Below are 27,143 nucleotides of genomic sequence, written 5' to 3'. Positions count from 1 at the left end.
GCAGCGCCTCCCCGTTGTCTGCCACCGCCTGCTTGGCCAGGTAGCCCTCGCGCGTTATCTTGGTAGCCAGGGCTGGCACATCGGGCACGAGCCGGGCGTTGGGGCACTAGAAGAAGAACACTACATGCTGGGGAGAAGGGGGCCAAAAAGAGAGAATGATTGCCTTAGCGATCTTAACTCATGGAGCACTTACCCTGCGCCAAATCCTAATCTGAAGGTTTTCCGGATATTAATTAATTTAATCCTCACAACAACTCTATGAGCTGGGGGTAATTTCTACTCCACAAGTGAAGAAACAGAAGCAGAAAGGGGTTGTCATTTGCCCAAAGACACAGAGCTATGATTCGAACCCTTAACAGTAGGAACCCCGTCAGGGGCAGGGCTTGTAAAAGAGCAAAACTGGTGGGCAAGTGCTTCCTCTCCTTTCTCCTTTCTCTTGCCAAGAAATAATGTTATTATTATTTGTGATATTAATTCATTGAGCACAACATGCCAGACACAGTGCAAATGCTTGACACCGAACCTTCATAACGACCCTATAAAGTAGATCCTATTATATAATATATCCCCATTTCCAGCCGGTTGGCGGCAGAGCCTGAACTTGGAACCAAGTCTGTCCAAGACAGATGGCTGAGCCTACCTCGAAGGCGATAATGAAGCCCAGATGCACGGCAGAAGCTTCTAGTAGAAGAGGGCTTGGTTCACCCCCGCGTCGCGAAAGGCCTTGTATCTGGGTTGCGGGGTCTGGAAAGGCTCTCGGATCTTGATTCCGAACCCTGCATTTCCTCCCCTCCTCCTCCCTAGAATCTGGCCCTGCCCGTTCAGCCAGTACCCTAGCCGGCTCCGCGCATCTGTCCGGGGCAGACTCAGCTCACTGCACCCCAGCCAGGCCCCGCCCCACCCGTCCACAGTTTCGGCTCCTGGCTTCCCAGGCCCCGCCCCTCCCTGCTCAGCACCCGCCCCTCCCAGACTGGCCCCGCCCACCAAGACTCAGCACCCGCCCCTCCCAGGCCGGCCTCCCTCACCAAGGCTCCCCGCCGTGCTTCCTAGACAGGCCCTGCCACTCCCGCCTCAGCTTCCCGCCCACCAAGGCTCAGCACCCCGCCTCTCCCACCTCAGCGTCACGCCCCTCACAGGAAGGCCACGCCCACCAAGGCTCAGGGCTCCGCCCCTCCCGCCGCGCCCCTCCTCCCCAGCCTGAAGGGTCTAACACCTGCAGAGTGTTTGCTCCAGGACAGGTAGGCAGGGAGCGCGGGTGCCGGCGTGAAATTCACAAAGCCGTGCACCTGAGTGTGGTGTTCGTACTGGTACTGGAAATGCGGCAGGAAGTCCGAGGTGAAGGCGGGACGAAAGTCTGCAGAGCCAGAGGGCCTTCAGGGCCCAACTCCCTAACTCACCCCCACTCGGATCCAGACCTACTCCTGAGGCAGGATGAACCTTTGGCCCGGAATCCTTGCCTCCTGTCCCCTATTTCCCAACCTCTGACCCGGATTTCCTTCTCCAGCCCCGCATTTCCCTATTTCTGAACCCCTTTCCCCAGTCTCTGAGCTCCATCTCCCCCGCCCCCTGCCCCTGTATTCCCTTCATCTGCCTCACTCCCATTCACGGTGACCGCAAGGTGTACCGTGACCTCCAGCAGGAGCAGTCAGATCCAGACGTCCTGCCGCGCCCAGCCATTGGTCGCTGGTACTCGCACAGGAACTTGTGGGCGTCCAGTCTGATTTCTACCCAGTTGTTGAGCAGAGCAAACAGGGGTGCCAGCAGGAATGCCCCCACAAAGATGGTGATGAACCCAAACTGCAGCTCTGGCAGGCAGGGAGTGTCAGGCCTGGGGCCATCTCCCCTGCTCTTCCAGGCCCCCAGGGGCCCCACTCATACCCAGGGCACACGATGCTGAGCAACTGCTCCTCCATACCTGGGTATTCATCAAACAGACCCTGGCACTCGATGAGCTCATAGTCCTTCCTCCTCCCAGCGCTGCAGCTGCTGCCCGACCTGGGTGTCCCTCTGCCCTGCCAGCTACCACTTCTGCCACCAAGCCTTCAGATTCCTGGGGGCAGGAGGCAGGGAAACCAGATAATGGTCATAACAGGACCTTGTGCTAGGAACTGCCACTTCTATCACCAGCACCCCTTAGAGGCAGGCACCATGATGATTTCCACTTTACTGATGAGGAAACACACCTGGAGAACTTGCCCCAGGCTCCCCACATTGTGAGTGGTGGAGCCAGTGTTCAAATCCAATCTGTTAGACAGGAGCCCAGTGCTCTCAACTCTGTGCTTCCCACGTAGCCATTCTTGGTCTCTGGAATATCACTGCCCCCTGAAAAAAACAGTAATAGAAAGCCTTCCATTTGCAAAGCTCTTTCCTGTTGAACGCCTCATAATCCCCTCAGCTCTCTTGGAGAGTTATTATTGTCCCCATTGTATAGATGAGGAAATTGAGGCCCAGAGAGACACAAAGCCATGCAGCTCACAACAAGCAGGGCTAGGACTTGTGCCCATATCTTCTGTCCCAGGAAAGAGGTTTTCTGCTCTGCTCTTATAAAAGCGCTCCAAATGGCCTGATGAGGCCCAGCCCTGTCCGCCATTCTCCCCCCACCACTCACAGCACAGCGAACTCTTCCATGTGGCTGAGCAGCTGTTTGCCCACCATGAGGATGATGAGCTGTTGGGTGACCTCGATGTGGCAGCCACCAGGGCCGCGCTGTTGTTGGCAGGCACAGAGCACCTTACTCAGGGCTTCGGGGCTGCATAGGGGTTACCCCACCTCCTTGCTGGTGCACAAAGTTGGCCACTTGCTCCTCCTACCCACTTTGGAGGCCCCAGAGGCAGATCCTACCCCTGCGAGACCTGAGGTTGTGAAGACTACCCATTAACCCCAAGAGCTAGCAACCCAGAGGTACATAATCACATCCTCACTCTGCATGCCGAGCAATGTGCCATACTGACCGGGGTACCCCACAAACCTAAGGGCCCCTGCATCTGTGGGTAATGTGCTCTCCCTCTCTGGAGCCAGGCTGCAGCTAAACTCCATGCTGAGACTGACCCCATCTCCCCACTCTGCTCCTAATCCTCTGGCTGCCCCCTGAATTGAGAGATAACCCTGCTGACAGAGCTGATGGGAGGCCTTGCCTACCCTACTAGGCCCCAGGGGTCTGCTGGGACCGTGGCCTAAACCTACTGCTCAACCTACGATCAGCCAATGCGGCATTTGTGGCCCAGGAAGATGGAGTCATTGTGCTGGGGAGTGGGCTCTTTTGGTGATCATCCTTCAATGACAATGGCAATTACACAATAACAGCACCTCCTGAGAGTCCAGCACTTTATGACTCTTAACCAGATCTCATTAAAGACTGGATGCTCCTAGGGAAAAGGACCAGCTCTGATTCATTTCTGTGTCCCTCGCATCCAACCAAGGGTGCACAGCAGGAAGGCTCCCAAAAGATGGTGATAAAGTCAAACTGCAGCATTGGGAGGTGGCATTGTCAGGCTTGGGGCCACCCAGTGAGGGCTGAAGGGCAGACTGAATGCAGGTGTTAGATTTTCACAGTTGTGCAATGATGGGCCCGGAAATTACAGTCGGTAAGACTCTAGCCCAGGGAAATCAAGAACCAGCTTTAAGATCAATAGCAAGACCTGGGTAGGGACAAATCTGGAGTCCAAAGGGTGCTGCTGCTTTGCTGGGCTGCTTCCTTGGGAAGCAACAGCCCCAAGGCTGGGGTTTGGGGAGTGGTCCTCACCTGCCTTTGAAGAATGCCATGTAGAAGGGAGAAGAATAGAAATTGACAAACTGAAAATGAAAGTGAAGGCATTTTCATGGAGGGTCTGGATTCTATGCATCTCTGGACAAAGGGCAGAGCTGGTTGGAATTCTACTGGGCGCAAGGGGGCAGGCATAGTCCATCAGGTCAGCCCCTATGCTCCTGTCCTTAACCTACCAACCCCTAATGTCAGCCATGTGTCCCTGGCCACTCTCACTTGAGGGTAACTGCAGACACCAGACTCCCAGTTCCCAGATGACACAAAGATAGCCCTGCAACTCATTACCTTCACTTACTCCATCTGGTGAGTCAGCCAGTGTGGTGTAGACCTGGTTTTAGAGGAAGACCAGGCCAGGCGTGGTGGTTCACACCTGTAATCCCAGCACTTTGGGAGGCCGAGGTGGGTGGATCACCTGAGGTCAGGAGTTTGAGACCAGCCTGACCCACATGGTGAAACCCCATCTCTACTAAAAATACAAAAATTAGCTGGGTATGGTGGCAGGTGCTTGTAGTCCCAGCTACTTGGGAGGCTGAGTCAAGAGAATGGCATGAACCCAGGAGGTGGAGCTTGCAGTAAGCCGAGATGGCACCACTGCACTCCAGTCTGGGCAACAGAATGAGACTCTGTCTCAAAAAAAAAAAAAAAAAAAAAAGAGGAAGACCAGTACCTGGTTGAGCACAGTGCTGCTGATGTTGGCAATGTTGCCAGCCTAGGCAGAGTGATGGGCCATTACCTGGAGCCACCCATGTGGTGGGATGAAAAAAACCTGAAGATGCCCACATTAGGCCTGGAGCCTGGAACAGTGCTCCCACCCTCCATTGCCCCAAAGGACATTCACTTGGGTCATGAGCACAGAGTTGCCAGTGTGGAACATTGCAATGCTGATAATGCCATGGTAAATTATGACAGACAAGCCAGGTGCAGTGGCTCACACCTGTAATCCTAGTACTTTGGGAGGCCAAGGCGGGAGGATCATGAGGTCAGGAGATCGAGACAACCCTGGCTAACACGGTGAAACCCCGTCTCTACTAAAAATACAAAAAATTAGCTGGGCGTGGTGGCGGGCGCCTGTAGTCCCAGCTACTCGGGAGGCTGAGGCAGGACAATGGCGTGAACCCAGGAGGTGGAGCTTGCAGTGAGGCGAGATTGCGCCACTGTACTCTAGCCTGGGTGACAGAGCGAGACTCTGTCTTAAAAACAAACAAACAAACAAACAAATTATGACAGACACAGGGAAAATCATCACAACGCAAAGCTGGGGGCCGGGAGAGAGGGCTGTCAGTGCTGGAGAGTGGACTGCCAGTGTTCCAGTCCACCCGCCCTGGAGAGGCCAGTCCTTCCAGAGAAAAGGCTCAGTGTCCCCTCACCACAGTGAGGATGGCTGCAGAGCTGGTGAGTACGTGGGAAAGGCAGCTGTGGGGTGGGAAGTAGAGCTCCTTCACATCTGTCACTGGGTTCTGGGTCATCTGCAGGGCCAGGGCAGCAAACTCTAGATGTGGGCACTCCTATCACAGGGGGCAACAGAAATGTGCATCCTAGGGCCAAGAGGCTGGTGGCATGATCCTAGGATAGGGGAAGCCCCCCACCTTTTCATGACTGCAGAGGGCGCTCTGGAAGTCCAGGAATGGGTTCTAATTCATTTTTGGTTTTGCAGGGCCTTTTTCCCCAGGGCATGGTTAAAAGCCTGTGGATGGATGGCTACATGGATGGGTGGGTAGACGAAGAAGTAAACAGCAGATGGGTGGACATGTGGGAAAGGGCTACATAGACTGATGAGTGAGCAGGCAGTAGGCTGACAAATGGGTGGGTAAACTGGGCAAGCACTCAGTAAATCTCTATAGTTTATTCACAAGAAAGTGGGTAGGTAGGCAGGTGGGTGGAGGGATGGACGGACGGCTACGTGGGTGAGCAGATAAAAGTCTGGTGGGATGGTTGATGAACATGGGGAAAAATGGATGAATGGATGAGTCGGATGGGTGGATGAGTGGGATGGGTAGATGGGTGGATAAATGGATAAATTTATTAGTTTAGTCAATAACTATTAACTGTGTACCACTGTGCAATAGATATTGAACATGCCACAGTGAACAAACTGGGGAAGATATATATATATATCCTATGAAGGAAATCTTTTTCATAGATGGTCACTCTGAAGAAATGACACTTTAGCTATGACCCAAAAGGTGAAAAGGTGCTAAAGGAACAGTGGAGAGAAGCTTTCTGGGGAGGGAACAGTGGGTGCAAAGGCAGGGCCACTCTTTTTCTTTTTCTTTTTTTTGAGACAGTCTCACTCTGTCCCCTGGGCTGGAGTACAGTGGCGTGATCTTGGCTCACTGCAACCTCCCCTCCCAGATTCAAACAATTCTCCTGCCTCAGCCTCCCGAGTAGCTGGGATTACAGGTGTGCACCACCACACCCAGCTAATTTTTGTATTTTTAATAGAGATGAGGTTTCACTCTGTTGGTCAGGCTGGTCTCAATCTCTTGACCTCGTGATCCACCCGCCTCAGCCTCCCAAAGTGCTGGGATTACAGGCGTGAGCCACTGCGCCTGGCCGGGGCTAATTTTTGTATTTTTAGTAGAGATGGAGTTTTGCCAAGTTGGCCAGGCTGGTCTTAAACTCCTAGCCTCAAGTGATCTGCTTGTTTCAGCCTCTCAAAGTGCTGGGATTATAGGCATCACCCACCGTGCATGGTCAATTTTAATTTTAATTTAGTTTTAATATATTTTTCAGAGACAAGGTCTTGCTGTGTCACCCAGGCTGGAGTGCGGTGGCACAATCATAGCTCACAGCAGCCCCAAACTCCTGGCCCCAAGTGATTCTCCTGCCTCAGCCTACTGAGTAACTGGGACTACAGGTGCATGCCACTGCACCCAGCTAATTTTTTATTTTTTAGTAGAGGGAAAGTCTCACTGTGTTGCTGAGGCTGATCTTGAATTCCTGTGCTCAAGTGATCCTCCTGCCTCAGCCACCCAAAGTGCTGCGATTACAGGTGTGAGTCACTGTGCCTGGGCCAGGGCCACTCTTGAGAGTCACCTGAGTTGTGTACTGCACTATCCAAAGGGTACCATTGACATTTACTTCATTGTCTCAGTGTTCCATTTCTGCTTTTTCAGTCCCCCAGCCCCTGTTGAACCAATACCTTATGTTAAATTATCCCTGTTAAAATACCTTCTCTGGTTTTCTATCTTCCTATAACCCTGTTGAATGGATAAAGTGATGGATGGCTGGACAAATGGGTAGGCAGAAGAGAGATTATTCACAGACTCACTCAACAAACATTTATTGAGCATCTTCTATATGCTAGAGACTATTCTGGGCACAAGGGTACAGCAGGCAACATCACACACAAGGTCTCTGCTCTCATGGAGCTCACATGCCAGTGGGAGAAGACAGATAATAAACAAATAAATCATAAAATACAGTGATGAATGCTGCGATTAAATTAAAACCGTGACAGAGAGCCTCTCCGGATTAGTGATCAGGGAAGACCTCTCTAGGAAGGAAACATTTGAGACTTGAATGACAAGGAGTAGGCCATATAAAATCTGAAGGGACTGGGCGTGGTGGCTCCTGTCTGTCTGTAATCCCAGCACTTTGGGAGGTTAAGCCAGGCAGATCACCTGAGGTCAGGTGTTCGAGACGAGCCTGGCCAACATGGTGAAACCCCATCTCTACTAAAAATACAAAAATTAGCCAGGTGTGGTGGCACACACCTGTAATCCCAGCTACTCGGGAGGCTGAGGCAGGAGAATAATTTGAACCTGGGAGGTAGAGGCTGCAGTCAACTGAGATTGCACCACTGCACTCCAGCCTAGGCAACAGGGTGAGACTCCATCTCAAAAACAACAACAACAACAACAAAAAGTTGAAGGAAGAGGATTCTGGCAGAGCAGAGCCAATATAGCCAATGCCAAGGCTCCTGGGTAGAAATGAACTTGACCTATTTAAGGATCTGGTGGAGCCAGTTGGGGAGAACCAGACACAGGCCAGATGGTACAGGGCCTTGTAGGCCACTCCACTGTGAGGGGTTTGGATGATTTCCCAGGTACGTCTCAAATGAGACTGTCCTGGAAGGCTTTGAGGAAGGTAACACAGAATGTCACCGTACTGGCAGCTGAGAATGAATTAAGTGGGGCAAGGAGACCTGTTGGGAGGTCACTGCAGTGGTCCAGGAAAGAGGAAATGGTGACTTGGACTGGAGTGGGGAGAGCTGGGGTGTGGCAGGGGAGGTAGGGAGAAGCGAACTCAGGATCAATGATTAGATGTTTGGATACATAGGTAGGTAGCTGGATGGGTGGGTGGGTAGGTAGAATGTTTTCTCCTTCTCGGTTCTGGGGAGGGTCTCTTTCCAAGGTCCAGCTTATTATATAAACACTCCCAATGTTTCACCTCACCAAGCCTATAGCATCCTGATGTCAGGGGAGGGTAGAAAGTGACCCGGGAAAAGTGTGAGGAGAAGCCAGATTTGGATCCCGGGATGTTGGACTCCAAAGTCTGAGCTCTTCCCAGTACACTTTCTGGCCTCTGAGAACTCTGGGAAGTGTGGCTGTGGCCTGGAGGGCAGAGCTGGGCATCACCTCGTGGTCCTGGAAGTCGCTGCAGTCCCAGTGGTGGGCCAAGGTGGCACTCCCTGCTTCCAGTGCTCCAGGAAGGCCATGGCCCAGAAGGACATGAAGATACTGAAGAACACAGTTCCTGGGTGGTCAAAGAGGCAGCTCAGCTGTGAGGAGGGGAGAGAGGGCACAAGGTAGGGCCAGCATCCAGACCCAGGTTGGGTCCAAAATACCTACCTGTTATTTTTTCCCCTTTCCCTGGCTCACCTTGGCCATGGGGCAGATCCCGGAAATATTCCGCATGGCACAGGTATCACAGAGTGGCACCCCCACTGGCACAGATCTCCTCTCTATGAGCAGAGGGTGCCTATCCTGGGAAGGCCTATCCTCAACCAGGCAGACAACCTGGCCCATCCAGCCCATCCCCCAACCCTCCCGCAGCCATCCACACTGGTGTGTTGGCCCCCACGGTGACAAGTCCAGAGATAAAGAGCAGGGTGCCCACCAGAGTGACAGGCAGCAGACAGGCCATGTAGAAACCTGAAGGGTAAGAGAAAGCTCATGAACCCCCATCTCAGCACTCAAGCCCCACTCCCAGACCCCACCCCAGCGCCAGACTCACCTAGCCAGGCAAAGTAGATGACCACCTTCTCCCCAAAGTACTCTCATAGGTAGTCCAGGGGCTTGTACTTGTGCCAGTATCCCCAGCAAGCCCAGTATGGGTACAGCAATTGGCGAGAGTTGAGATCTGAACCGGGTACCTGGCACCCAGGCAGTTCAAAGGGGCCCTAGGAGGACAAAAGGAGGGAGAGCTGCAGGGAGGTTTGAGAGTGCTCTCCAGATGCCCCAGCCACTGCTGCCATGCTGTCAGGCCTGGGAGAGATCTGAGCTTGGGGCATCTCTTCCTCATGCTGTGGGAAGGCTGCAGTGTAGACGCCCTCCGCCAGCAGGTGGACGATGGCCATCTCTGTATGTTTCTTCTTCCCGGAGATTGTGCGGGCCAGGATTTCTGCCACTTGCCAGGGGAGTCCTGGTGTCAACTGCCCGCTTAAGGTCCCAGCTGGATTCGCTCCAAGCAGCCGTCTCACCACTCAGTGCCTCCACATGTAGGAGAAGTAGGAGTCATGGGAATCGCTGCCCAGGAATCTGTCAGAGGAACAGGGGTCAGAAGCCCAGCCCTCAGCCCGATCTGAAACCTAATACCAGTCCAGAGCCTCTCCGTTGCAGACAGGCAGGTGAGACACGCCAGCTGCCATTGCCAGAGAGCTCTTCTGCCCACAGAGCGCAGCCTGGGCTGCGTGTGTTCCAGTCAGGTGAGCACCAGATCGGATTGAACAGGTAGGAATCAGGGATAGTGGGCAGGGCCGGGGCTCCAGTTTGCGGAAAGGACAGAGTCGGAGACCTAAAGCGAGTGACGCGGGAGTTGCCTCTGAGGCACCCCGAGGAGGGGCAAATCAGCCTTGGCTACGCTAAGGCTTCTACTGGCTCCTGCCCCTCCGCGGACAGACCTCGCCCACTCGAGGCGCCACCCGGTCTCACTTGCCCGGCTCCGAGCTGCGGAAGGCGCACGTGTCCTACCGCCGGCTGCGCACCTTCTGCTGCAGAGGGTTGCGCAGGCGCAGGCGCCGTTGTGGCTTCCCCCCGAGCCCTCAGAGTAGGGGCTGGGCCGGGCCTGGGGTCAAGGACAGGGTTACCGCCCCTGAGGAGACGCTGCCCCGGGCGGACCCGTCCCGTCCTTCTACCTGCGGCGGCGCGCGCAGGCTCAGTTCCTCGGTGTAGCACAGCGGCTCCCAGGAGAGGAAAAGACCCCTAAGCCCCTCCCCTCACGGTCCCGGGAGGTGACAGATCCCTTTTTTTTTTTTTTCCTGAGACAAAATCTCGCTCTGTTGCCCAAGCTGGAGTGCAGTGGCGCGATCTCGACTCACCACAACCTCCGCCTCCCGGATTCAAGCGATTCTCCTGTCCCAGCCTCCCAAGAGCTGGGATTACAGGCATGCGCCACCACGCCCGGCTAATTTTTGTATTTTTAGTAGAGAAGGGGTTTCACCGTATTGGCCAGGGTCTCGAACTCCGGACCTCAGGTGATCCGTCCACCTTGGCCTCCCAAAGTGCTGGGATTACAGGCGTGAACCACCGCGCCCGGCCAGGTCCCATTTTTCGCGTCGGTCCTTTCTGCCTTCAAAAGTGCTTTGACATGCGTTTCCTCGTTTAAATTTCAAATGAGGAAAACGAACACCCTGGTTTTTCAAACGCGGAGACAGACGCCGGGTGGGCCGCGTCGTATAGTGACTGATCTTGCCCCTTTCTTGGTCGCCTCCAATGTGCCAGGCCCTGGCCTGAGCGTTTTACACCCTTCGTCCGTGTAATCGTCACAGCCCCTGCATAGGGCTGACACTACGGCCAAACCCATTTGACAGATGAGCTGCTGAAACCGCTTGTGCTGGTCTCAGAGCTGGCCAGGGGCGTCTGCGCTCGGCCTCGGGACCCGCAGTCCACCGGCTCTGCGCTCACCTCCTCCAGGTTCCGCTGAAAATTCTTGCGCCATCGCCGCAGCCTGAGTCGCCTCTCTCCCGCCGCCGCGGGAGTCGCAGCTTCTCCTCCCAGGCGAGCACGAAGTCTGTCCCATCGCGGGGTCAGGGGGACAGTTAGGAGCGGTCTGACCCCGCTCCCGCTCTGTCCCACTTTTTTATTTTTTTTATTATTATTTTTTTTTTGAGACGGAGTCTCGCTTTGTCGCCCAGGCTGGAGTGCAGTGGCGCCATATCGGCTCACTGCAAGCTCCGCCTCCCGGGTTCACGCCACTCTCCTGCCTCAGCCTCCGAGTAGCTGGGACTACAGGCGCGCACCACCACGCCCGGCTAATTTTTTGTGTTTTTAGTAGAGACCGGGTTTCACCGTGTTAGCCAGGATGGTCTCGACTTCCTGACCTCGTGATCCGCCCGCCTCGGCCTACCAAAGTGCTGGGATTACAGGCGTGAGCCACCGCTCCCGGCCCCACTTTTATCTGGGTGGAAAGGATCTGAGTTCATCAGTCCCCAGTACTTAGGCCAAAATTAAAGGAAATTTGAGTTTGTAGCAAAAGGTATTAGGGTTAGTTCGAGGAAGGAACTGCCCAATGCAAGAAAAAGACAAGAGACGCTGCAGGATTCCTCCGGGAAGGGAAAGGAGGTTTAAGGGAGAGCCTGTGGCCTGGTCACTCGGGCCTCGTGGGTGAGGTGGGACAAGAGTCCTGTCTGGCCCAAGTCTCACCAATGTAGGTTTTCCTGTCTCGGAAAATGTTACTCCTGGAGTCCAGGACATAAATGCTGCCGCAGGGCGCGAGATGCAGTTGTCGTCCCGGTTCCTGTCGGTGGCGTCATTGCCGTCCTGGGTGCAGCAGGCATAGGGGTGAAGGTGAGGGGATGGGGCACAGTTGCAGGTGCCAGAAGCTTCTCAGTTGGCCCAGTTGGGCCACCCGTCCCTCCCCGCACCCCTGACTAAATCTGAAGTGTAACAATAGAGGCGCTGTTAGCGCGATCTGGGATGCTTCTTCCTCCCCTCCACCTGCTCTCAGACCAGAACCGCCGCTGCTACTGTAATAACAAGGACGATGATAACAGCCAACATTTATTGGGCTCTTAACTTGGTGCCCGGCACGTGCTAAACATTTCACATGCATTTACTTCTCACAACTCAAATAAGTGAGTGCTGCTATCTCCATTTTACAGATGTGTCAACTGAACAAAAGAGAATTACAGAGGACTTCCAAGGTCACGCACTTCCCCTTCAACCTCCTTCTGGACCACCCCTAACAAGGCCTCAGTCCCACCCCTTGCCTCTCAGGATCCACCCCTTCTTTATAGAATAGAGCTGAACACCAGCTCCCCTGCTTCTCCCCACCCACCAGTGTTCCAGAGGCGGAAGGGCCTCCAATCCGCTCCTCCAGCTCATTTTTTGTTGTTTGTTTTGTTTTGTTTTTTTGAGACAGAGTCTCACTCTGTTGCCCAGGTTGAAGTGCAGTGGTGCAATCTTGGCTCACTGCAACCTCCACCTCCTGGGTTTAAGCGATTCTCCTACCTCAGCCTCCTGAGTAATTGGGATTACAGGCACTTGCCACCACACCCAGCTAATTTTTGTATTTTTAGTAGAGACGAGGTTTCACCATGTTTGCCAGGTTGGTCTTGAACTCCCGACCTCAGGTGATCCGCCCACCTCGGCCTCCTAAAGCGCTGGGATTACAGGCGTGAGCCACTGTACCCAGTGGAGCCCAGAAGTTTGAGACCAGCCTGGGCAATATAGCGAGACCTTGTCTCTCAAAAAAGTTTTAACATTAGCTGGGTATGGTGGGAGCTACTTCCGAGGCTGGGGAGAAACGGGGAGTTCTCCCAGAGTTCGAGGCTGCAGTGAGTGATGATTGGGCCACTGCACTCCAGCCTGGGCGACACAGCAAGACCCTGTCTGTAAAAAAATAAGAAGGGCATCAGCAAGAGGGCAATGGCAGAGCATTAAACCAGGTGTGGGGCTCCTTGGAGTTTGAGGCCCTGTGTGACCGGACAGGTCACAGTCCCATGCCATCAGCCTGAACACGTGCATGTGAGAACACACTCTCCTCTCATCCACTCTCCACAGGGCTGCCCAGAGACCTCCCAGGAGGCACAGGCGTCGACTATTCAAAGCATTGTGGCTTCCAGTTCTGCACTGTGGTGATGGAGACCCCGGGGTGGCCTACTAAATACTAAAGTGGCACTGGGGCTGCACTGGGAGGAGCTGAGAAGGCAGCCCTGGATGGCTGGTGGAGGGGCTCTAAGCCCCAGCCCTGTTGCCCTCCCCACTTTGTCCTCACCCAGGGAGACACCTCTTGTTTGGTGTAAAGGTGGATGAGGGGTCAATTCTCTGACCAGAGCAGTGCCAGCCAGGAGACTGCCCTGCCTCGCCATGCGGGGCGGGGAGGGGGGATCAGGTTATGCTCCAGACAGCTTTCTGGCTTTTGGCTGAGCTGGTGCCCAAGAGGGACAGGAAGCCTCCTTTCCGGGGGTGGGGAGGTGGGGTTTATGCCCAGAGATGACCGGCTGGGATGTGGGGTAGGCGGTTCCTAAGCACAAATGCCTGTAGCTGGAGGCCCACAGTCAGGCCTGGGGCTGCCTTCTGGGCCCTACCCTCCACTCCATTGCTGCTCAGGTGAGCTAAGGTCTCCTGGAGTTAAGGACAGAGGGGAACGTGGATAGATCCACCTGGAAGCAGGGCTGAGGGCTGCAGGAGTGGGAGCCGGCCTGCAGGCTCTGAGGCTGGGGTCCCGTCCAGGGACATTCCTTCTTGGGGTGTGGGATAAGTGCAGGGCCTGAGCTCTAAGCCTTAGTCAGCGGTGAGAAGGTGCTGGAATCAGTCCTTCCTCTGGCCCAGACCCTGGAAGGGTTGACAAATGTAGGTGGCAGTACCCAGGGAGGACAGGCTGGCAGTGTGGATGGGCATGTGAGCAGTGTGCTTGGGTGCAGGCATCAGGACAGGTGAGTCTGGACCTCCTGTGTGTGCCAGCAGGCAGGCGTGGAAAGTGCTTTCGTCCTAGCGCAGGTGTGTGTGAACACAGGTCATACTGTGTGAGTGGGGCCTGGGCAGAGCTGCAGAGTTCCAAGAGTCAGCTGGCCTTGGGGACACTCTGCTTTGAGTCAGACGCAGGCCCGGCCTCAGCCTAGGGGTTCATCTATGGGGCTGGGCAGGGGATCATTGGAGGGGATCGTATAAAGGCCCCTTTCCCTGGGGCCTTCCCCTCATCCTCCTTAGACTACTTTCACCAGCGTCTCTGGCTTATGGGGCAGGGCCAAGACACAAGGCTGGGCCTACTCACTCCCCTCCCGGTTCCTGTCCTTGATGGCCTCCCATGGGACAGAGCTGCCTCTCAGGCCAGCTGACGCTCTGACCCCCACTGGGATGGTCCTTGACCCTGCATGGTGCTGCTTTCGGGTGCCCCTGGGCTGCCAGGACTCCTATCCTAAGCCTGGTCTGACAGCTTCATGATCAAGAAAGGCATTGCAGGCCAGGCGCGGTGGCTCGTGCCTGTAATCCCAGCACTTTAGGAGGCTGTGGCGGGCTGATTATTTGAGGTCAGGAGTTTGAGACCAGCCTGGCCAACATAGTGAGACCCCATCTCTACTAAAAATACAAAAATTAGCTGGTCATGGTGGTTGGCGACTGTAATCCCAGCTACTCGGGAGGCTGAGGTAGGAGAATCGCTTGAAACCAGGAGGTGTAGGTTGCAGTGAGCTGAGATCACACCACTGTACTCCAACCTGTGCCACAGAGCAAGACTCCGAAAAAAAAAAAAAAAGAAAGAAAGAAAAAGAAAGGCCCTGCAGAGCGACGGGCTTGACTCCTGGACTCACAGGTGGACTCCATGTCCCAGCCTCCCCCGCAGCGCCACATGACTACATGACTGCTGGGTGCTGGTCTCTGGAATGTGGGCAGAATGAGGTGCCATCCTGGGCCTGGTCCACAGAAAGCTGGGGGCCACCTCCCGCCTGCATTCACTCCCTGGCTGCTAACTGGGTGCTGATGCCCTAGGGCAGCTGGACAGGGTCTCTGGGGCTGGGTCTCTGTAGGAGCGCCTGGAGCAGAGCCCCACGCCCACTGTCACCTCCTTCCTAGCTGAGGCCTACGCAAGAACGAACACATGGAGTACAGCACTGGGATTTCGGAGTTTATCTGTTACAACAAATGGTGTCACCTCAACCAATAAAGGCTCTTGATTGAAGTCACTTGAGAGGCACCCCTTCTTCCAGTCACCCTCCACGGGTGCTGCCAAAGGGGGAAAGGCCGTGGGAGATGTTCGAACTCAGGGCCTTGTTCCCCAACTCCCTGGCATGAATTCTGCAAGGAAAGCGCTGCTCGGGGGCGGGCCCTCTCCGGCCACATCCTCCATATCAGGTCATGCTGGCTAGTCTCCCAGATGGGACCCATGTTCCTGCCTCAGCCTCAGGCCCTATGTCGAGACCTGAGGGTTGGGGGTGGGATCACAAGCACCCACTCGTTATTCATTCAGGAGCACTCTCTGGGGGGTTGGGAAGCAGGCCAGCTGCCACCTGGTCCTGGTGCCACAGCTGCTCAGCAAGGCCGTTGAGTACGTGGGCAACGTCAGCCAGCCCAGCCCGCCCGTCCAGCGTGCGCCCATCAGCCAGCCGCCGCCCTGGCACACTCTTCACCCGTAGTAGGGGCAGCTCCCAGGCCTGCCGAAAGGCTATGAGGTCCCGCTCAGGCACGTCTGTGTGCATGTACTGGTCAAATCTGGAGGAGGGTCAAGGAGCCTGGCTGGCTGCCTCTGCACAGCCCCCCATCAGACCCTGCCTCTCCTTCCTCCCTGGAGCCCACACCCAGGAGCTGGGGTAGCCATGCTTTACCCTCTAAGTAAAAGCCCAGGTGCTGAATTCCATGCCTGGGCAGAGGCTGGGCCCCTGACCCCCTTGCTCCATGACTTGCCGAGGGTATCCAAAGGATACTTGGAGCCAATGACCATCCTGACGACACCAGGGGCTTCACCTGCTATGCGGTTCAGCTGTCCGGGGAGGTCTTCAAAGGAGGCACGGTCAGTGAAGGAGAAGAGGAAGAGGAAGGCATCTGTGTTCTCCATGCAAGCCTGGTGATGGAGAGGCATATAACCATATCACCTCCCATCAACTGCAGGGTCCTGAGAAGAATCAGGAATAATCCCTCCTTTCACAGATTGGGAAACTGAGGCCCAGGGCACGGAGCGGCTGGTCCTAGGACAAGCATGGGCTGGGACTCAGTCTCCAATGCCAGCTCAGATCTCTGAGCAGTGCCTTGAGCTCACTACTACCCAACCAGCCCCTGGCAGAGCCCACCCAAGCCCACATGCCTGCTCACCGGGAGCATATGATCGAACTTTTTGAGTGCAGACTCTCCACAGTCCCAGAACTCAAAACGAAACATGACGACACGGCCGCTGGCCTGCAGCTTGGCTGGCCAAAATACCACGGTGGTCTGGATGCCTGAGGGGGAGCCAGGGTCAGCCATTCAGCATGGGAGAGGTGGGGGTGGAGGAATAGGGGGCCAGGAAGGAATAGGAAGAAGAGATACATCCCTGCCCTGATGGGTCCCCAGTTTGATGAGGGCAGCGCAGTCCTTGACCCAGGAGAATTCGCTGATGGGAGAAACAGAGACCAGCCCTGGAGGAGACTCTGGTATACCAGGAAGATGTAGCCCTAGCTATGGCAAAGCAGTTTCGTTTGTATGTCCAGGGAGACCCAAAGGGCCCAGGGCACTGGGAGATGTTTCACTATGGTGGAACAATCAGCATCCAGTGGTGAGAAACAAGAAAGCAAGATTAGCATTTCCTGAGCGTCTGCCTTGAGCATAGCTTGATGCTAGGCATGTTACCACCACTACCTCTGTTGGCAACCACACAACAACCCTGTGGGGTAGGTACCATTATTCCTTTGGGACCAAGGAGCCCATGTAGGCTCAGAGAGGTGAAGTGACTTTCTAAGGCTACAGAGTAAGAGGTGGAGCTGGGTATCAACTCTGGCTTGTGTGGTCCAGGGCCAGGTTCTTGCCTCCACCCCCAAGGAGGGCCTCCCAGGATGGGCAAAGGATTGAGGTCCCACTCACCGGTGGTCTCGTGGTGCACCACAGGCACCTCCAGGCCAGCCAGCTTGGCCACCAGTGCCGTCTTGCCCACACCACTCTTCCCAGACACAAAGATCTTATAGCTGGCAGTGTTGATGGACACAGGCGGCAGCAGCACTGGCCGCTCAAGCAGGCCTAGGGCAAAAAGGGAGCCAGGCAGGGTCGAAGGGTGCTGTGGTTTGAAGGTGTCCCCCAAAGTTCATGTGTTGGAAACTTAATCCCCAATGCAGCAGTGTTAGGAAGTCGGGCCTAATACAAGGTGATCGAGTGTTCTGCTCTCATAAATGGATTAATGTTGTCATTGGGGCAGTGGGTTTGTTATAAAAGCCAGTTTGGGTGCCTCTTGCTGTCTTGCTGTTGCCCTTCTGCCATCTGCCCATGGGATGACACAGCATGAAGGCCCTTTCCAGATGCCACTGCCATGTTCTTAGACTTCCCAGCCTCCAGAACCATGAGCTAAATAAACTTCTGTTCATTAAAAATTACCCAGAGGAGGCCAGGCGCAGTGACTCACACCTGTAATCCCAGCACTTTGGGAGGCCAAGGCGGGCGCATCACTTGAGGTCAGGAGTTCGAGACCAGCCTGGCCAACATGGTGAAACTCCATCTCTACAAAAAAAAAATACAAAAAATTAGCTGGGTGTGGTGATGTGTGCCTATAATCCTAGCTTCTTGGGAGGCTGAGGCAGGAGAATTGCTTGAACCTGGGAGGTGAAAGTTGCTAAGCCAAGATCACACCACTGCACTCCAGCCTGGGCGACAGAGTGAAACTTTGTCTCAAAAAAATATAAATAAATAAATAACTCAGAGTGTGGTATTCTGTTATAGCAGCATAAAATGAACTAAGACGGGGGTAAATCCCACACTTGCCCCATCAGATCCTGGGCTGGACAATCTCATTTATTTATTTTTATTTTTTTTCTTTACCTTCTATTTTTAATAGGGATGGGATCTCACTGTGTTGCTCAGGTCGGTCTTGAGCTCCTAGGTTCAAGCAATCCTCCCACCTTGGCATCCGAAAGTACTGGGACTACAGGCATGAGCCACCACACACAGCCAAGGACAACCTCGTTTCTAATGGCTTCTTCAGGGCTAAGCAACCATCTGTGGTTCTTTTTTTTTTTTTTTTGGACGGAGTCTCCCTATGTTGCAATGGCATGATCTCAGCTCACTGCAACTTCAGCCTCCTGGGTTCAAGTGATTCTCCTGCCTCAGCCTCCCGAGTAACTGGGATTACAGGCATGCGCCACCATGCCTGGCTAATTTTGTAGCCAGGGGGTTTCTCCATGTTGCTCAGGCTGATCTCAAACTCCCAACCTCAGGTGATCTGCCTGCCTCAGCCTTCCAAAGTGCTGGGATTACAGGTGTGAGACACTGTGCCCAGCCCCATCTGTGGCTCTTAATACTCAACCCAGTTTTACAGAAGTCTGGGATACACAGAGACTGGCCTAAGTGATTATAGTCAGTCTGTTGATATTTATTTACTAGCTGCTCTCAACTAGCTGTTTCTTGTGGGGCCTGCATGACAACCACTGAATGATACATTCGGGTGCATAAACCCAGCTGTTAAAAAAAAGAAAAAAACCCAAATGTCTGTGGTTAAAGTAAAAACACAAAAATTGAAAGCCATCACTGCCATTCCTCTAAGTTATGGCTGTTTGATCCTATCTGTGGCATAGATAATATGGTTAGTGGATTCTATGATGTCCCCAGAAAATCAGCTCAACCTTCACGCAATTCTCTTCCACTCAACACAACTAAATGCAAAATAAATACAATAACAATCAACCTTCAGTGAACACCCACTGTATGCCAGACCTTGCTCAGTATGTTACAAACACACTCTTTATCAATTTCCCCAGGACCTCTATGGGATAAATACTGTGATTATCCCCATTTTACAGAAGTGGGACTTTAGGCTAGAGTTCACTTATCCCCAGTCATACAGCTAGCAGTGGTGGAGCCTGGGTCACTTACCTGGGTATGTGTAACCCCAAATACAGTGTTACCAGCCGTCATGGGATTAAAGGGACAGTGGCCATAATTGAGGGTTTTTTTTTTTTTTTTTTTGAAATGGAGTTTCGCTTTTGTCACCCAGGCTAGAATGCAATGGCTGGACCTAGGGTCACTGCAACCTCTGCCTCCTGGGTTCAAGTGATTCTCCTGCCTCAGCCTCCCGAGTAGCTGGGATTATAGATGTGCACCACCACGCCCGGCTAATTTTTGTATTTTTAGTAAAGACAGGGTTTCACCATGTTGGCCAGGCTGGTCTTGAACTCCTGACCTCAGGTGATCTGCCCACCTTGGCCTCCCAAAGTGCTGGGATTACAGGCGTGAGGGTCGTATTTTGAATCTAGTGTAATTTTTTTTTAAACAGTTGACTTATTCACAAATTTTGGTTCTAGCTATCTCACTCTCTGGTCTTAAGCTTTCTGGCACCTTGCTTCTCCTGCCCAGAACTGTACTCCACAGCTGATTCCAGGCACCTCTGCCGGCCTGTCAGCCGGACCCTGCCTGGGTGAGTCAGTTTCACTGAACTGACTCACCCAGGCAGTTCAGTGATGGGGAACACCAGTGTCTCATCCTAGAGACAGCAGGACATGGAAGAGGCTCACCTCTATTAGGGTGTGATATTAGCCAAGTCTGTACCATGTGCTGTTGAGAGGTTAAATGGGCGTGCACTGTGTAACGAGCCCAACAGAGGGCCTGGCAGCAGCGGAGAGCTCAATCAACTGCATCTCTGGTGACAGTGGTTGCTGGCAGGGTTTCTGCTGTTTCCATGTTCCTGGCTCTGACGAGGGTATTAGCTCTAAGGAGACTTAGGGGTGGGGGGTCCCAGAGGTAGGGCTTTCAGTCCCCCAGGCTGAAGACTGCTGAAGACTGCAGCAGGCCCTCACTGCCCTGCCTCTCTGCTCTCTTCGGAGAGCAACAGGTGACACTGGCAGGGAGAGACAAGTGGCGGGCTGGAGGAAAGGGGGAGGCACTTACCAAACACCCGCCGGCGGTTCTTGCGCAGAATGCAAGCCAGGTACTCCTTGCCCTCAGCACTTTCGTGCCAGTTTGGGACAACCACCGAACCGGGCACTGGAGGTCTGGCCATGGCTGGGCACCGCGACGGGGTAGGGAAGTGGCAGAATGCTGAGACCAGGGAGTGCGAAGGGGGGTGACCGTACCAAGCCGGGCCTATGATCCCTCTTAACTGCTGACTCTCCCGGTGGGTACCAGAAAGTGCAGTCCCTCAGTTGCCTCTCTCCTCCGCAGTGCTCCCTGGGGATAGTCATCCCATTACTGCCTAGCGAAGGTATTTACCCAGCCCCTCTCCCCTTGTCACCTCCGGGGGTCAGACAGCCCTGCTTCTCCTCTACCTTCTAGATCCCAACTCCCGGGGCTACCTAGCCCTCACCGTCAGCATTCCCGGCGGCGAAACAACCTGGGTGCCGAAGGCCCCTTTAAACGCCCACCCGCGCGCCCATCGCCCCAGGCCGCCAGGCCCGCTTCCGCCCCGCCTGCGTCCGGCTTCTGCCCGTGCTGGCAGCTCAGGCGCCGGTGCTCGCGGCGCATGTGCAGAGGTTGTTGCCATGGAGACGCCGGAGGCTGGATTGGGCGGGTTCCGGGCTGCGTTAGTCCCTCCTACAACGTCCGCAGGCAGCGCCGCGCGACGGCGCTGGATAAGGCCTTTTCCTCTGGGTCGTGGATCCTCTTCTCTGCTACTCCGTCTGATCCCCCGTTTTTCTTCCAAAACATCTTGACACCCCCCCTTCTCCAGGAGCCCTCCATGCTTCTCTGTGTCTCAGTTTCCTCTTCCATAACGTGGATGTAACATGTTATTCCCTCCATAGCAGTGCTCCACGTTATGATTGTAGCTATTATTAATATTATTGCTCTATTAATCCTGCTCGGCAGGACCTCGAGATGACTTAAACATCTCTAGCTTCACTGATGGGGAACACACCAGCTCAGAGAGGTCAAGGGACTTGGCTGAACTTTTAAAAAAGAGTCAGAGGCCCGCTGGATTGTATTTTTCATTCATTCATTCATTCATTCATTCAACAAATACTGAGCACCTACTATGTGCCTGGCCCATTCTAAGGGCTGGGAATACAGTGGCCAACAAGAAGTCACTGCCCTCCTGGGGCTGACTTTTCAGCTCTGAAACTCTGAGCTCCCCTCCACCGTTCCAGCACTGGATACCAGGCCTGTTACCCAGAAGGTGGGTGCTCAGTAAATGCCCATTGGTTGGAAAGGGTACAGGTGGGTCACTACTGAGAGTTTGTCTATTACATTTAATTTTTACCATTATCCTCCCGCAATGCCTTCAAGTAGGGCAAATCACTGTTTTGAAAGGAATAATCTAGGAGGTAAGCTTTACCGAAAGCCACCGAAATGCCAGACACTGGGAGCTTCACAGAGGTCACTGGATTTAATTCTATAAACAAATCTGTATAAATAGTATTACCCTCTTGTACTGATGAAGACATTCAGAAACATAACATGACTTGTTTGAGGTCACACTGCACAGCTAGTCAGCGTGAAACCGACTCAGAACTCACAGCTGGTTTGGTGTGTGGCTCACGTCTGTAATCCCAGCACTTTGGGAAGCCGAGGCAGGCAGATTGCTTAAGCTCAGGAGTTCAAGACCAACCTGGGCAACATAGTAAGACCCTGTCTCTACAAAACAATACAAAAATTAGCCAGGCACAGTGGTGGATGCCTGTAGTCCCAGTTACCTGGAGGCTGAGATGGGAGGATTACTTGAGCCCGGGAAATGGAGGTTGCAGTGAGCCGAGATCATGCCACTGTACTTCAGCCTGACTGACAGAGCCAGGCCCTGTCAAAAAAAAAAACAAAAAACAAAAAACAAACCCACGCTTCATGCTTACCTGACTCTAAAGTACCTATCTGTTCTACCAGTTTGGGTTTTGTGTTTTTAAAACTTTGCCCCTAGCCACTAGGAGGGCTGTTCCTAGGGAAGCAGAAAGCAGCCAGAGGACTATGAACTCAGATTTTTAAGGCCCATTATGTCCTAAGAGAGGGGACAAGGATGTGTAAGGCCCATTATGTCTGAGAGGGGACAGGGATGTGTAAGACAAAGTGCTTTCTCTCAACTTGCTCACACTGTGGCTAGGCAGAAAAACAAGATGAGTAAACATTTCTACAGAATTCTGCAGTTGGAATCCTTTGCCCATACTTCCGGGTCACATGGTTCCCGTTCCTACAGCTATCATCACATCTGCCCAGTCAGGGAGATTCACAGTTGTCTCCATGGGCCAGGAGTGACTCAGTGGCAGGGCTCAGATCTAAACTATCTCTGGATTTCCAGACTTCACATCCACCCCTGTCCTTGGTTCGTGGAGGGCTCAGTGAGCGTGTGAGAAGATGAAGCAACTTGGCAGAATAACATGCCCGTTAATCTGGAACCCAGAGAAGATGTAAAGTCCTCTTGGGGCCAGGTGCGGTGGCTCACGCCTGTAATCCCAGCACTTTGGGAGGCTGTTTGAGACCAGCCTGCGCAACACGGCAAAACTTCATCTCTAAAAATATACAAAAAAAGGCTGGGCGCGGTGGCTCATGCCTGTAATCCCAGCACTTTGGGAGGCCGAGGTGGGCGGTCCACCTGAGTTCAGGAGTTCAAGATCAGCCTGGGCAACATGGTGAACCCTGTCTCTACTAAAAATACAAAAATTATCCGGCTGTGGTGGCAGGTGCCTGTAATCCCAGCTACTCAGGAGGCTGAGGCAGAAGAATTGCTTGAACCTGGGAGGTTGAGGTTGCAGTGAGCAGAATCACATCACTGCACTCCAGCCTGGGTAACAGAGCTGAATAAATAAACAAAATAAATTATGTATTTAGTGGAAGGCTGATCAAGGACTCAAAAGAATGCAACCTTTTGTCTCTTATCTACTTTTTTTTTTTTTTTTGAGACAGAGTCTGACTCTGTCACCCAGGCTGGATTGATTGGAGTGGCAAAATCTCAGCTCACTGCAACCTCTGCCTCTGGGGTTCAAGCGATTCTCCTGCCTCAGCCTCCCAGGTAGGTGGGACTACAGGCACGCGCCACCTCGAACGGCTAATTTTTTTTTGTATTTTAGTAGAGACGGGGTTTCATCATGTTGGCCAGGATGGTCTCGATCTCCTGACCTCATGGTCCGCCTGCCTTGGCCTCCCAAAGTGCTGGGATTATAGGCATGAGCCACTGCACCTGGCCTTGTCTCTTATGTACTTCTAAAGTGGAAACCCCTGCTTCAAGTTGTCCTGTCTTACCAGACCAAACCAATGTACACCTTACACATATTGATTGAGGTCTCATGTCTCCCTAAAACGTATAAATGCAAACTGTATCCCTGACCACCTTGGGCATATGTCTCAGGATTTCCTGAGGCTGTGTCATGGGCGCATCCTTAACCTTGGCAAAATAAACTTTCCAAATTGACTGTGACCTGTCTCAGACATTTGGGGTTCACACATGTAACCCCAACATTCTACATCAGGGACTGGATAGGACTGTGAGCCTGCAGATTTGACAAAACCACAAGGCAGTTCTGAAGTTGGGGTCTATATCAAGTCAGCCCAGGCTGCTGTAACAAGAGTACCACAGTCTGGGTACTCTAAACAACAGACATTTATTTTCTTATAGTTCTAGAGGCTGGAAGTCCAAGATCCAGGTGCCAGCAGAGTTGGTTTCTGGTGGGGCCTCTCTTCCTGGCTTGTAAATGACCTCTTCTCTGTGCTTGTACATGCCCGGTGTCTCTTCCTCTTTCATAAATAGGACATGAGTCCTACAGGATTAGGGCCCCATGCTTATGGGCTCATTTAACCTTGATTACCTTTTTCTTTTCTTTTTTGAGACAGGGTCTCACTCTGTCACCCAGGCTAGAGGGCAGTGGTGTGATCTCAGCTCACTGCAGCCTCACCCTCCTCAGGCTCAAGCAATTCTCCTGCCTCAGCCCCGAGAGGAGCTAGGACTACCGCCTGGCTAATTTTTTTTTCCCCCCTTTTTTGTATTTTTGTTTGTTTGAGACAAAGTCTCAATTTTGTTCCCCAGGCTGAAGTGCAATGACGCGATCTTTGCTCACTGCAACCTCCGCCTCCCAGGTTCAAGCGATTCTCCTGCCTCAGCCTCCCGAGTAGTTGGGCTTACAGGCGCCTGCCACCACGCCCGGCTAATTTTTGTATTTTTAGTAGAGACAGGTTTCACCATGTTGGCCAGGCTGGTCTTGAACTCCTAACCTCAGGTGATCCACCTGCCTCAGCCTCCCAAAGTGCTGGGATTACAGGCGTAAGCCACTGCGCCTGGCCTTTTTTTTGGCATTTTTTTTAGACAGAAGGTTTTGCCATGTTGCCCAGGCTGGTCTCAAACTCCTGGCCTCAAGTGATCTGCCTGCCTTGGCCTCCCAAAGTGCTGGGATTACAGGCATCAGCCACTGCGCCCAGCCTTAATTACCTCTTTAAAGAAACTATTTCCTAATATAGTCACATTGGGGGCTAAGGCTTCAATGTATGGATCTGGGTGAAGGGGGGCACAATTCAGTCCATAACAGGGTCCCCAGACCTCACGTAAACACTGCTGCTGGGCACAGGAGGCCAGCCGACTGTTGGGGCCTGAAAGTGACATGGTTAGAACTGCGTTTCAGAAGGACGCTTGTGGACCCTGTTGGTCTATGAGTTCTGCTCTCCTGCGCCCCTCTGACCACTAAACTATGTGTCCGCCTAAGCCAGCTGCTTCTCCTTTCAGGGCCTTAAGCAAAGCACGTAGAACATCTCCCTAAGGACCCTTCTAGTCTAGAGCCCTCTGATTTTTCTTTTTTTTTTTTTGAGACAGAGTCTTGCTCTGTCGCCAGGCTGGAGTGCCACTGGCTCACTGCAACCTCCACCTCCTGGGTTCAAGCGATTCTCCTGCCTCAGCCTCCCAAGTAGCTGGGACTACAGGCGCATGCCACCACGCCTGGCTAATTTTTGTATTTTTAGTAGAGACGAGGTTTCACCATGTTGGCCAGGATGGTCTCAATCTCCTGACCTCGTGATCTGCCCGCCTCGGCCTCCAAAAATGCTGGAATTACAGGTGTGAGCTACTGTGCCTGGCCTAGAGCCCTCTGATTAATCCACTCATTTCTTCTTGGTTTGGTCTCCACACAAATATTAAACATCTCTTGGACAAGGTCCCCACGAGACCTTAAGAGGACTCCACAAGGCAAGGACACAGTCACCAACTTGACAGAGTGGATAGGAGGCCCAGGTGGGTAGACACACAGGCCGAGCTGGGGTGAGAATGAGGCATGGAGAGCCCTGCTTGAGGATCCTGGGTGGGTGGGGGGTGGGAGGTCAGCTAGGACACCAGGCTTAAAATCCTCTCAGTACCTAGAATAACACCCACCCCTCCCTCAGCATGGCCTAGCACCAGGAATGCTCCACTCACACCTGGAATGCTTGCTCTGCCTCCTAGCAGTCCTTCCGCCAGGCTCACCGGGCTTCAGGCCATTCTCTAAGCAGAAACCACAGCCAGTTAATTAAGTCAGGTCAGGGCACCAACCTTGCCGCCAAGCTCAGTGGTCAATTCTCCGTCCTCAGATCACCGGTTCCGGGATGATTCCCAGGTGACTGGATGGATGGTGGTGCCCCTAACTGTGGGGGAAGCACGGAGAAAGCGTACAGGGACAGAGGAGGAGCCCCTGGGGAGTGAGGGAGGGCGGGGGGCTGCCCAGAGAGGACACACAGCAGATGTTGGAATGTAAAACGCAGGTGAGCAGCCCGAGCAGAGCTGGACATTACCAACGGCGGAGGGACCAAGCTTGAAGCAATGGGTGTAGATGGATGAGAGGTCCGGATGCTGTGGACAGACAGCAGGGCCTTGAGCAATGACAACCACGAGCTCAGACCCAGGAGAGGCAGAGGAACCAGAAACCCCCTCCTCCAGCCCGCCCTGAGGCTCATGTTGCGGGGAGGCTTGCCCAAATCCCAGGGAAGCATGGCTGGGGAGGGGTGCTACTCCTTGGACGCCATCTCTTGTGGGCCTTCTGCTGCAGAGAGTACTCTGCTCTGTGCCCCTGCCGTGGCCTCAGCCGTGCGGTCCTGTGTTCTCTTCCCACTATGGATTCCGCTCGGGAGCTCCTTTCCCATTACATCTGAGGGGATGACCTCTGGTCATCAAGTCCACATGGGTCACCCTCCATTGTCCTCAGCCCTGACCATTGGCTGCTGAGGCTTATAGGTTTATCGAGATCCTGCATTACTGACTGCCAGAATCAAGGCCTAGACCCCACCCATCTGGGATGCCCCAGATAGGCTCTATCCTCATCTGCCCCCTGCCACAGGTCAGCAGGATGAGGCCAAGTGCCATGATCTGAACGTCCCGCCAGATTCACATGTTGAAGTTTAATCACCACAGTGACAGTATTAACAGGTGGGGCCTTTGGGGCATTATTAAGTCATGAGGGCAGAGCCCTCATGATGGGATTAGCGACGTTATGGAAAGGCTTGAGGGGCCAGTTTGTCCCACCCACCATGTGAGGACACAGCCTTCGCGATGGAGCAGCAACAAGGCAACATCTTGGAAGTGGAGACTGGGCCCTCACCAGACACCAAGCTGGAATGGTGCCTTGAGCTTGGACTTCTAAGCCTCCAGAAATGTGGGAAATACATTTCTGTTGCTTATAAATCACTGTCTGTGGTATATAGCAGCACAAAGCAACTAAGACACCAAAGCAAAGAGAAGGCTAACTTCTTGGCTTCTGGCTTCCCGAACAACTGTCCTGGCCCTGGGTGGCTGCACTGGTTGCAGATGGTTCTACTGACTCCATCCCCTTTGGTATCTTTTTAGTATGATACCTGGATTGTCTTTTGACCTTAGAAGCTCAGGATTTGTCATTTTTGTTTAGCCCATGGGACACCTCCCTGGTTTGTGATTAGGCTGTAAGCTCCTTCATGGGTGGGCCTCTTTTGTGTCTTCTGTGTGTCTCAGTGCCTCGGGGGTCACAGATGCTCAGGGAATGCTTGCTGAGAGTGAATAGTCTCCCAGTCAGTTCCAGGCTTTCTGGGCCTTGTCAACGGGCCACAGCCCATGTCGTCGGGCAGGAGCATCCTCCCTCTCCCCAGGCTTCTGCTAGAAAGGAGCCCTCCTTCTCTTCCTTGCAGTAGGTGGGCAGACAGGCTCCCTGGTGGGTGCAGAACACACTCTGCTAGGACTTTTCGGCATTTGCTTAAGACATGAACTTGGC

General features: G+C 53.5%; 1 protein-coding gene across 1 annotated transcript; it reads right to left on the bottom strand.

Moving 5' to 3' along the window:
• Positions 1–14,963: 14,963 nt before the first annotated feature.
• RSG1 (REM2 and RAB-like small GTPase 1) lies at positions 14,964–20,711 on the bottom strand. Its single transcript, XM_011993949.1, has 5 exons — positions 19,921–20,711; positions 16,915–17,067; positions 16,171–16,295; positions 15,786–15,922; positions 14,964–15,573 (listed from the first exon to the last, which is right to left on the bottom strand). Exons 1-5 carry the CDS (start codon positions 20,030–20,032, stop codon positions 15,324–15,326), a joined length of 777 nt encoding a protein of 258 aa, XP_011849339.1. The 5' UTR covers positions 20,033–20,711; the 3' UTR covers positions 14,964–15,323.
• Positions 20,712–27,143: the final 6,432 nt, after the last annotated feature.

The sequence above is a fragment of the Mandrillus leucophaeus genome, unplaced genomic scaffold (assembly GCF_000951045.1).
Source record: "Mandrillus leucophaeus isolate KB7577 unplaced genomic scaffold, Mleu.le_1.0 Scaffold439, whole genome shotgun sequence".
NCBI classification, from domain to species: Eukaryota; Metazoa; Chordata; class Mammalia; order Primates; family Cercopithecidae; genus Mandrillus; species Mandrillus leucophaeus.
Note: the sequence above shows the minus strand (reverse complement) of the source record. Positions and strands in the feature narration are given on the sequence as shown.

Excerpts from the sequence above, each read along its gene's own strand:
- RSG1 (XM_011993949.1), bottom strand. The coding sequence starts at position 20,032 with ATGGCCAGACCTCCAGTGCCCGGTTCGGTGGTTGTCCCAAACTGGCAC. Across the intron at positions 17,068-19,920 it reads GAACCGCCGGCGGGTGTTTG|GCCTGCTTGAGCGGCCAGTG; the intron begins GTAAGTGCCTCC and ends TTTTTGCCCTAG. Across the intron at positions 15,923-16,170 it reads AGTTCGATCATATGCTCCCG|GCTTGCATGGAGAACACAGA; the intron begins GTGAGCAGGCAT and ends CTCCATCACCAG.